This window comes from Varanus komodoensis, unplaced genomic scaffold (assembly GCF_004798865.1).
Source record: "Varanus komodoensis strain SLA01 unplaced genomic scaffold, ASM479886v1 scaffold36, whole genome shotgun sequence".
In the NCBI taxonomy this organism is placed as follows: domain Eukaryota; kingdom Metazoa; phylum Chordata; class Lepidosauria; order Squamata; family Varanidae; genus Varanus; species Varanus komodoensis.
Window position 1 is genome coordinate 3,558,522 of NW_025335873.1, and position 11,995 is coordinate 3,570,516.

The 11,995-nt window shown below is 46.6% G+C and overlaps 1 protein-coding gene across 4 annotated transcripts in view; it reads left to right on the forward strand.

Moving 5' to 3' along the window:
- The window catches only part of RALGPS1 (Ral GEF with PH domain and SH3 binding motif 1), a 168,654-nt gene extending 161,431 nt beyond the window's left edge, over nucleotides 1-7,223 (forward strand). For all 4 annotated transcript variants that reach the window (XM_044439835.1, XM_044439834.1, XM_044439837.1 and 1 more), the window contains 2 exons: nucleotides 2,416-2,507; nucleotides 3,240-7,223. In XM_044439835.1, the coding sequence (XP_044295770.1) occupies nucleotides 2,416-2,507; nucleotides 3,240-3,269 (122 nt within the window). In that variant the 3' untranslated portion in view covers nucleotides 3,270-7,223. The remainder of the gene's footprint in view (nucleotides 1-2,415; nucleotides 2,508-3,239) is intronic.
- The last annotated feature ends 4,772 nt before the right edge of the window (nucleotides 7,224-11,995 follow it).

An 11,995-nucleotide genomic window follows, 5' to 3' on the forward strand; every position in this document is an offset into this window, starting at 1 on the left:
TGGATCACCAGGAGCGGCTGGTGACCCCCGGAGCAAACAAGACGCTCCACTCTGTCCTTCACATGCCGGATGCGTGCGCCCAGCAGGCAGCAAACCTCCCTTGTCTCCAGGTTGGGGCGGCACACCGCCGGCTCAGTGCCCCTCAGCAGGGAGTCCCCAACAACAATCACCCGCCGCCGTACCTTCCCGGTGCTGGTGGGCGGCCATGCCCTGGCCCTCGCCTCTCCCACAGCGGCCCCCTTGCCGCCTGACATCCCAGGCTGGGGGTCCTGCTGGTCCCCCGAGGCCTCATCAGCCCCAGCCTCCCCAAGTGGAGAGAACCTGTTTCCCAGCTCCAGATTGGTGCCAGGAGGAGGAGGCGGCGGCCATGCTGGCCTCCTCCTCCTGTGGGTGACATGCCTCCATGTCTCTGGGGCTGCTCCTCCCGTGGCCTCTCCCTCAACCTCTGTCCAGAGGGGGGCTGCTCTGGGGGTGCCTGGAGAGCTCTCTCGGCCCTCAGGCACTTCACCTCCTCCTCTAGCAGGGTCACCAGCTTGCACCGAGGACAAGTGTATCCCTGCCTCTCCCGGGGGAGAAGGGCGAACATGTGGCAGCTGTCACAGCGGACGGCAACACCCGTGGCTCCCGCCAAGGCCATCTCCTGGCCTGCCATCGGGATCCCTTCCGAGACCTTGCCTTGGTCCCCTGCCTTGTCTGTCCTGCAGTTCCTCTCACTCGCCCAGTTCTCCCAGATGAAAACCCACTCGCACACACACACAAGGATAAAATAAATTTAAACTGGAAGAAAAACACAGCACAGCACAATCAATCAAACCTCTGTGTCTCAGGGAAGGGAGTCTCCAGGCAGCCTGGGCCGCAGCAAAGGGACGCAGACAAGGGACCCCCCCCACCCCCCTGCTCCCTCCTGGCCCTGCCCCCTTCCTCTCCGCTGCTCCTGGCCCTCTGCCACGCTCCTGCCTTGCCTTCGCCAGTCCCCTGGCCGCTCAGCGCCTCTGCTGCTCTGCCAAGCGGCCAGAGCCCAAAGCAGGCAACACAACACCCCCGCCCCCCCATGCACGTGCGTGCAGCCATAGACACGAATGCAGAGGAGCGCATTACATGTGCAAGTACAGAGAGACCTGGAAGGAGAGGGAAGGCGCCTGTAATACTTCTTCAAATATGTGAACGGCAAAGGCGGTCCTGACAGGAGCACCTCGAAGCACACACAGCAAGTGCGGGATGGTCTTTTCTCCTTTGCAATGGATGTCAGACCCAGCACCTGTCGAGACCCTGCTGCCGCAAAAGCAGCCAAGGCCAGAGCCCAGCAGGTCTGGTTCTGTCTCGGCAGGCTCACTGCAAGGATGGGTGCTTCCGCATCGAGGCTGCTGGCACCATCAGCAGACTGTGCAGCCACTTCGTACTTTCCTGCTTAATAGATTTGTTATGGTAAGAAAGGAAGCAATGGGGAAAACACGGTTAGTCGCGAAGTCATGCCCAACCCATCACGACCCCATGGACAGCATTCCTCCAGGCTCTCCTGTCCTCCGCCATCCCTCCAAGTCCACCCAAGCCCACACCCACCGCCCCAGTGACCCCATCCATCCATCCATCCATCTTTATTGATACATACATACATACAAGCATTTATATCCCATCCTTCCGCCAAGCGCTCAAGTCGGCTTACAAAATATAAAAGTACAAAGTAAAACCCCATCCAGCCCCCTCATCCTCTGCCGTCCCTTCTTCTCTTGCCATCAATCGTTCCCAGCATCAGGGTCTTCTCCAGGGAGTCCTTCCTTCTCATTAGGTGGCCAAAGTATTTGAGTTTCAGTATCTGGCCTTCTCAAGAGCAGCCAGGGTTGATCTCCTCTCGGACTGACCGGTTTGATCGCCTTGTGGTCTAAGGGACTCGCAGGAGTTTCCTCCAGCACCACAATTCAAAGGCTGCAATTCTTCAGTGCTCAGCCTTCCTTGTGGTCCAACTTTCACAGCCATACATTGCAACTGGAAAAACCATAGCCTTGATAAGAACTTTGGAAAAAACATAGGCAGGTACAAATTGAAGCTAACATGGAGATTCCCCTGTAAAATAAGGAAAACAGGTCAGAACAACTCAACTGCAAGTGCCCCATAGCTCCCTCATTACAGAAACATACAACAATCATACCGAACGTTTTGCTTCCAAGCATCAGTCTCTCTAAGATGAAGCAAAGACAGAAAGGCCAGCTAGGAAGTTTGGTATTTTTGTACTCAGTTTGACCTCAGCTCTCCACCACCTTGGTCTAATAGCCCTTCAGTGCTCATCTGCATCTGACGTTACCGAGACCTCTCTGCCTGGCTATTATGCCTTAACCATTTTTTGCTTTCAGTGGCCTGCTCTCTCCTGCTGATTATGATTCTCAAAACTCAATGGTTCCCGTTTAATTTTTTTTTTAGGCAATGTTTACAAGTTCCAGACTGGTTCAAGGTTTCACGCAATACTGTGGCACAAACATTTGGACGATGCATGCAGAAGCACCAGGCCTCAGGTAAGTTTCTTCTACTTGTAGTAAAAAGATACCCACCTAAAGTCGTTTCTTATGGGGCTAGTGACTGCAACACTACCTGGCAAATACTGACTAGATGCATCCTTCTGCAGATCTGTCAAATAACACATTATTTCTTTGCAAATCTCTGTCAAATAACATATTATGATCTTGTGGTGCTGATATATGTTTTGGAATTAAAACACACAGAGTGATTACTTATTTGCATTTGATTTCTGTACTGCCACACAGCCAAAGACTTGGATTCTCATCCATCTTGGATATTGCTAGAACAAGAATCCATGTTACTTCTTAGCTTAGTTTAAACTAGAAATTAACATGGTGAGGATCAGAACTTTGCTGTGCAGCAGCACACATCCAATCTTAATTTATTTTGCTACACAGTAAATGCAGCTTCACATCTTAAGGTTCCTGTACCTTTGAACCCAGTCAGGTCCCTATATTGAAGGGATGCCAAAGCATCACGTAGCTCAATGGGACAGGAAATCACTGCAGGTCTTGTAGCTTGAGCCTGTATTGGGGGTGTGAGAACAGACTAGAAGGGCAAGCGCTCAAGAAGAAAAGGAGTATCGGTCTCAGATCGTCAAATGGCAATGGTAACACAGCTTTTGCTGACTCTGCGAGTGCCTGCATGCTCTTCAGAAGGGGACGTGGGATTCCCAGCATCTCAGGAACTGTTCATTGTGTTGTTTTTGTTTTCCTTTTCCCTGCCAGGTACCTGCAAACCTTATGTCATTCGAATAACATGCTTCAGTATGTGTAACTTCAAGTGCCAAACTGCAGGAAGGGAATTTGGTTCCCACAGGAGAACGAAGAAAGGAGACTCCAGAGTGAGCCAGCTAGCTGTCTGTAACAGCAACTTCAGCACTTTTCTATGTAACTTGAAAGTAATTATGACACAGCTTCTTAAAGCAGAAAATGAATGTTGTCCTTAGGACAGTCGCTAACCCAATGCACTGACGAGAGAGTTGATTTAAACTGATCAAAGATACCGCCTGCTCTGCGCAGGATCCTTGAGTCCTTGACTTTAGCTTCTGTGGTCACAGACTGCTGTGGATTTCTGTTCTACCACGAAACTGTGCATCACATCTTCTGCGGATTCTTTCTTTTTTTTTACTGCTCTTTTTATTGTTGAGCTGCTTTATGTGACTGAAGAACATTTAGCCCATGTTGGGTTTTCAATTATTTCTAATGCACAAAACAATTGACAGTGTTAACTTGCTGCAAAGTGTCAATTAGAATAGGACATTGTGGAACAACCTTTTTATAACCGTAAGTGCACTGAGTTGCTTGGCAATGCGGCTGCCTCAGATTTTATATCAACCTTAGGGACAAGACTGATGTTCATGCCTGAGCTGTCTGGGAAATATGTATTTTGGCACGAGAAAAACCACCTGTAAAGTTAGCGTTCATTTCGTGTAATTGGTTGTGCTGCATTGTTTTTATCAGCTTGAGGTACCCAGGCAAACTGAAGGGTCTATTGCTGCTGAAATTCACTTAGTGTTAAGGGTCCTCCTGGGTTCCTTCACTGCAAACGAAACATCTGCCTTAAATTATTTTGCTTGCTCTTTTTTTAACTATGGGTGCTATTCATCAGAAACATCTTGCTGTGCAAGGGGTGCTGCGCCCACGGAGCTGCTTCCAGGCTAGAGGGCCTCTGGAAGAGTTCTGCTGTGGAGGGGCGTATTTCCCCCACCCCGTTTCTCCTGCTGAGGAAGCTGTCGCTAAACCCTAAACATTTACTGCCCCTTCTCTTTAGCAAAAGGTCATTATTCAGGTTCCACTAAGCAAGGAAAGAACCCTGCAGCTGTTGGCCCCTTCCGGATAACCGAACGAAGACCCTTGGGCAAGCAGCGAGGGCTTTCCTCTCAGAACGGAGGCGGCTGGGGCAGCACTTGCCCCACGGGGAGCCAGCAGCCCTGGAACAGTCACACTGCCTACTGATCTGCCTGGACCTTGACCACGTTTGAACCCGTTTTTATGTTGAATACCTTTCTTTAATGTTCAGCATCTTGATGGTTGACTGTAATGTCTGAGTTGCCCTGTCAATGTGTGTGTCATAGTCCCAAAAGTGAAATCAACTATGAAACCCACTCTCGCCCAAAAGAATCTGGCTGGCTCCCTAGCAGGGCCTTGGGCAGCCTTCTAGCCGGGCACCATTTTTACTTGGCTCGCGGCTGGTTGCCACTCAACCCAAAAGCTAACTCCATGTTAGGATGGTGGTAATGGAGCACCTGTTGCCCAAGAAGAAACGCCACTGTGGGGAAATAAAATCAGCTTCCTGGTGCATTGTCACCTCCTAATACTGTATTTAGGACACAATTCTGCATGGTTCTCCTGCACACGTGTGCATTATTGCAGATAAAGCACCTCTAGGTTTTCATGACAGTAATTAAAAGTCCAGGCTCCAGTCCTACAGGCTGAGGCCAGGGGAAAATGCCACCTTCTTATATTAGGAACCGAAGCTTATCTAGCCATGTCTCCTCCTCCAAAATGTTCTGGATTTAAGCCAGAATACACTATGACATCATGGGGAACTCTGCGGCCCTGTTTACCCTTGTGTTAAATCAAACCCTCCTCACTGTTAACAGTATATTCCTGAATTTCATCTTGTAAAAGTTTTGAGGAAGAAAAATGGATACGAGCACCCACCTGAGAAACAGTGCAAGAAATTGGCCTTGCCATCCTGCGAATAACCTGTCACACACAAGAAGTTACAATGCAGTTAATTGAGTGACTTGTCCATAAACTGCCTGAAAGATCTAACAGTCGTGTTCAGGTACCTCATCATACTTGGATGGAAGAGAACCATCTGTGCAGGACATTTAGATCTCAGTTGTGTAGCGGTTAAAATACACATTGGCTAGAGTACACAATTCTAGTTCCTCCCACATTACATAAAATAAATTCGAACTGCCTGGGATGAATTCCAAAATACAAACGAAGATTGACCAAGAATCTTGGGGCTTGTGGTTAATGTTTGCACACAGGAACATTCAAATCTTGCAACAGATGCCCTAAACTTACCTGCTGATCATGGGTCACTGCAGCAACGGCCATAGTTCGATTGTTATTAGGTATCTCTGCTAGGACCGATGCAGCCACCCACCATGACGGAGGCAACTGATAAGCAGACCCGCCACAAGGCCAGTCCCTCTGAATAAGGATGTGTAGTATTTAGCTATCAAACACTTTCAAAACAAGGGCTCACACAAAGCAAATCTCTCTCTAGCTTTTATATTTTACTTCATGGAGAAACAAGGAATTGGTAGTTTGGTCTTCAAAAAAAAAAAAATGACTGTGTCAAGAGAAAAATGCCTCCCAAACCTCACCAGCCTCCATTGATTTTCATCACTCTCCTAAACCAAAAAAAGAAGAGAAAATCTGGACTGGAAATCAGCAGGGGCCTTGGTATGACACTGCATGAATGAAAAGAACAACTTGTTACGGGGACGCCCAAGTGGAGAAGTATTGCTTTGTGTAAGGAATGAAACTTGCATGCATCTGCAGAAGGAAGAAAATCTGTTGGAATTAAGCTACTTGAAAGTCTCTCGGCTAATCCGCATTTGGAATGTTTTGGGTTTCTTTAAAGAACCCGTGATACAAAACGGCTGACTGTGATTTTTCTTTGTTGTGTAGATAGTATTGCATCTGATGGACATGGAAAATTGTACAATAATGACGTGTGTGATGATGGAGTAGGACGGTGCAGTATTCAGCAATGCAGGCAGCTCTTGCTGCACAGTGTTTCAGAAGATGAAGAAAGTGATAGAACAGTATATGGATATTGTTGTTAGCATAATCCACATTTAAATGGTTCTTGTCCTATAAAAGCATGAAGGTCTACTTAGCTACTGATTTTTAGTGCACATTTTACTGTGAATAAAACAATGCATATTGGTACTTTAAACATATTATTTTTGTCCGATCAGATACAGAGCCCATGCGCCTCCAATGGACATGTCTATCCCTAATGCACACAGAGCTCTTGCGCTCTCTACCAAACTTATTTCAGTGGTGGCAAGAGACCCACGTGCATGAAGACATGGTTCTCCGTATCAGCGTCTCCCCTGAAATGAGCTGGGGCGGCTGAGCTGAGGGGATCGCTCCACACCTGCACACGGAACAGGCAATGGGCCACGCGTCGCGCCCGAGGGTTGCACAAAGCGAAGGCTGCCTCTCCGCGCAGCCTTTTCGCGATGGGGTCCCTGTCGAATTATTTTCAGGATGACAATTCGCGTAGCGACATTGAGGCAATATTATTTATTTTTTAATTTATTAGTATGTGCGTAACTTACAAGTAAACTTAGTGCCAAAATGCATGTTTTTCTAATTAGGACTCAGTTGAGGCATAGACAATAGTATTCAAGTTTCAACCCATTCATCACATTGTGTTGTAAACCAATTTCTATATTTCAATTTATTTCTTGTGAGAACTGTTGCACTAATTTATTTGATTTTAATTTTAGCCGTATTTCAGCAGCCCACTGCATGCCATTTGTGTAATGCCTCTTTCTAAAAATTCTTGTGAATTGTCTCACTCATGATAACCACTGAACTGTTAACCTTGTGTGGGAGTCTTTTAGGTTTTTGGCAAAAGTATTTTGTTACCTCAGTCTTCTATCAGGTTGCTGTATTTTTCAGCTTGTTACATTGATAATAATTGTTTCACTAATTAAAAAAAACTTTACTGTAAAATAGGCCTCTTCCTTAGCACATCTGTTTTGTGGGGTGGCAAAAACCAGACCGCATTAAGAGCGGAGACTGGTGTAGGTTTTCATTCCAAGTTCCCCTTGGTGTGCAGAATCAACAGGTACCTACCTGGTCCACGAACTGGCAGGGGCCCTCTGCCGATGACATGCAGGACTTTCTGGCCCTGCTGGTCTTCATCCTCACGGCCACCGTCCTCCCTGAATGCGCAAACAGCAACGGGCAGCTGCAGCACTCATCTGCACTGTCCTAGGATTTTCCTGGATGGATTTGACCTCCGAGGAGGAAAGCAAGCAAACTGGCGGCTGTGATGGTAACCGGGAGGGGCTGCGTCCATCCAGCCTGGGAGCAGAACGAGTAAACAACCTTCCCACATGCTCCTTTAGCCATTCACACGGAGGTGCCAAGAAGCTGCCACTATCTTGCCCACAGCACTGTGCCCAGGGAACCTCCAGCAGACGTGTATTTTCGCCTTGGATAATCCTGCAGGAATAAAGGTGTTCCTATCTCATGGATCCCCTTACGAGCAACTTCTCAAATGAACTGTCTGAACACTCAGATAAGACCAGCCTGCAAGAGTCACATTTGATCTGTGAGCCATGTGAAGAGGAAGCTGAATAGCATGTGGACGAAACTATCTGGAGGCGGCAGAGGCTTCACCCCCGTCCCGCATTCTGTGTAACTTCTCTTTTAAATAAGAAAGATTATTTTCTCTTTATGGAAAGATAGAGGGGCATGTACCGGCCCTTTTTATACATTGGAGCTTTCAAGTGCTGGGTGATCCAGTTCGGACACAAGACTAGTAAAGACCCTAACCTCCTGGCAGCCTTGCTCTCAGCTTCTCTCGACACTCCCAGACCCCCTCGCCACATTAAGGTGTGCTTTCAAGAGAAGGCATGGATCTATTACATTGCATAAATACTGCATGCTGCTAATGGGGACTTCAGCCAAAAAGCCAAGGTCTTTTAAATAATACATGCAACCAATATATAAAGCAACATCGTCACTTCACAGATGGAGGCCTCCTAGCACTGTCATTTCAAAGAGATGGTGCAGTTATTCCATTCTTCCTTCTTCTACCAGCCCCATCCATCTCCCACCCCCAAGTAGGGGAGAAAGAGGAAGCGGTGAGAAAAACCGCTCAGGGCCTATGGGAATGGAGCAGTATATAAACATTAAGATAAACAAAATAAGAAGTCCTAAGCACTAAACAGAATGCAATGTCATCAGGATCACATGTAAAATTCTGTAAAGGAGGCTGTGTAATCTAAAACAAAAGCTGCAAATGGAGGCATCTTTGGTTTGCTTGCAAAGTAGCTGGCAGGGTTTCCCCAAGATTTCTTGGCAAACCTTTTGCACTCCAGAATTTCACACTATGAATTGCTCAGAAGGAACGTCATTGTTCTGACCAGTGACAAATTTCTTAACACCGATTAGTACATAAATCAGAAGACAAGGTTGCATCCTCCGGCAACAAGCATACAATAGTGGCCACACTTTTGTGTACGATAATCCCAAATCAGCCTCCTCCCAGCAGCTTCCTTCTAACACTTTAAAAGCACTCGGCTTGGCAGCTCACAACCCATTAGCTGCGACTACAACACAGAGCGGTGGTCTTTCGTATTCATCTTTTCCTTCTGCTTTGGTGCAACTTGATTTCTGCATGATATGCGACCGCACACCGGGGACCGAGCACAGGAGAGCTCCATGCCTGATGAGCACAATGCCTGAGGAGTATGCTTGCGAAAAGCTCGCTTCGTAGGACTTCAGCAGTTACACTGTGATCTTATTTCTGCATCTCCCACCTTTCCAAGAAGAGAAACACTTCACAGGTATGTATACAAGGATTCCATGTATTCATATTATGTGTCTCCTTCCTGTTTTAATCGTTTGATAGCCGATACCTCTCTAGGCATAATTATAGCTCTATAGGATCAACAAAGATAACGCTGTCTCTCTCAGCCCAAAGCCTCTGGATTAATTCCCTTGGTTCTGCACGCCAGGTAAAATAAGGTATTTAAGCATAAGACATGCAACTCATTCTGCTGCCTACACACATATACGCACAAATAAAAAGACAAACTGGCACAGCCAGCTTGCATTTTGCCTAATATATATTGATTAAAAATCACCAAGATTCAGAAATGATGAAATATGCCAGAGCATTTTAAAAACCCCTTCCATGCCCTTCAAAATAAAATACATAGTGCTTTACCTGAAAGAGGGTGTTTCTTCCACGCCATTTCAATGGCTGCTTAGAACTATATTGTATATATAGGCTAAATTAAACACTGGCTATTTCTTCTGGATTAAACTACAGTGTTTCTTATGACCTGCAGAAATACTGTATTGCCCAACAGTTACAGTGAAGTAATGTGGGTTGTAGCCAATGCTTTAGCAAGCAAATGTGATCCAAATCATTTGAATTACAAGAAGTGCCAAGTCTGCCTGTCACTCGCCCAGAAATGCACAATCTGAGTTTGGTAATGTTCAAATGAGATGCAAGCATTAGAAACTCTATTCTAGCTCTGATTATATTTAAGATATTCCAAGTGCACCAGGGATTGCTGGTGCCCTTGTCAGAATACATACATGAACAAAACTCTCAGCAAGCCCCTCTTACAAAACGTAAACCCTCCCTGAATCCTTCCAGGCTTTTATTCTGCCACCCAACTTGCTCCTTCCATTCTTTCGGTTCACACAAGAGAAACCTGTCGCTGATACGGATTTGTCAGTCACCTAGGCTGAAGAGCGGGCTAAGAAAATGTTAGCAAATAACAAATGCATCAATTCCAAGCAGAATATCAGTCGTAAGCAAGGTAAACGCCCACTCAAAAAGGTAAAAGTAGAAAACCCCTAATACAGAAAAAAACTGAAGAAGCGACTCTGCAAAGCGCTACTTCGCAACAGGGCGACTGAAGGCCAAAACTGAGTTTCGCTGTGCTTAAATACGCTCTTGGAAAAAGATCCTAATTTGAAACACATTTGCTATAATAAAATATATGGGGTTAGGGATTTGCTCTCCTCCTTTTTCAGAGAAACCCCCAAGACATAGGCTTTTCTTGATGGGCAAGGGAATACTTAATAGCTCTTTTTAAAAGCCTGAAAATCCCAAATTTATGTTGCTCTTTTCTTAGTTGAAGAACTATGCTTGAGATTCAATGTGGAAAATTGTTAAGGGCCAGAAAAATAGTAAGCCGACCAAAAAAAAAATCTCAAGCACCCTGTATTTCAAACCTTTTGTTATCCTACTGTAATAGCCTGATCAAACATTAACACAGAAACAGTGCTAAGTCTGTCTGTGACTCAGTCTCCAATCTTGTTTTTCTTTGATAACAAAACCCAACAGAAGTGGCACAAACTATGAATGAGCGGGTAAAGAAAAGCACATAACACCTTTCAGTTCAACTGCCACATCGTGAGCGGAGCCGGCTGGAGCTGGGGGTCAGACTAGATGGCCCAAGAGACCCCTTCTGACTCACTCTGTTTCTGTGTCTCATGAAAAATCAGGCCTGGACCGCTGCCACCTTTGCTATTTGCCCGTTCTTTCCTCCCTCACTGCACTTGATAAAGCAACCAGGGCCAAGAGCTGCCATATTAATGTCCCCAATGTTTCAAAGTCCTATTGGGGAGAATTAAAATGGCAGCCTTCAGGAATCATGTAAATCAGAGAAGTCTGGCAGAATGCAGTTTGGTCAGGACATGCTCAAACCTCCATGTCAAGAACCCACAACTTTAGAAACCACAAGACATCTGAAATATTGCCGTGGAATCTTGCTCGGCACAATCCACATTCTAATAGTTGAACTTAATTAATAGCCCTTAAATAAAAAAGAAGCTGCAAGATCTCAGAAGTATGAACAAACAAAATCTGGAGCAGAGAATCAGATAGCTCATGACAGCAACATATTTGATTTCTTCTTAGGGTATTTCAACAGTGTAGAACATGGGTCCTCAAACTACGGCCCACGGGACAGATCCAGCTCGCCAGGGCCATCCATCCAGCCCGCGCCCCAATTCGCTGCCCGCGTGCCGCTTGCTGCGCAGGCAGGGAGCTGGTGGCTCACTCACTCGGACACGGTCTCTGAGTGAGGAAGCCGCGGCCACCACCTACGTCCCGTACGCACGCACACACTTGCCGCTGCCTCGCAGCGCAGGGGGGAGAGGTGGTGGCTTGCTCGCTTGGAGATGGTTTTGGACTCACTGGAAGACCACTGAGCGAGCAAGCCACAGCCGTGCGCGCCCGATGCCACCTCGCACACGCCCAACGGCACCTCACCGGCCCACAACGGTCACGGCAGCCTTTCAACTGGTCCCCCATTGAAAAAGTTTGAGGACCGCAGGTGTAGAAGGTTGAACCTAAGTCACATACTACTCCAGATACAATGTGTGTTCCTATTTCTCCTTACTTTGTATCCCATGTTCACTGAAAATAAACCCTTATGCTCTTGCCCTCCATTTCCGTTTACCCGGGTACAGGGCAAGAAGGGCCCCTTAATTTCAGTGGTGCTTTTGTGATTAGGAGTCCGCCCTGAAAATCTAAAGCGTTTGCAGTGTTGTGACTTTGTCTGGATATTATGAATTGACAATACACACACATTATATCCCATGTGTACGGCTAACAGGTAGAAGACAGGAATTATCGAATTCCTTAGCCCCTGCCACAGGGGCATGTACCACGTTCAGTCCACCCTACCATACGCTTACTGGAATGGATGTGCCCTCTCTCTGTAGAAAGCAGAAAAGGAAATAAACAGCAA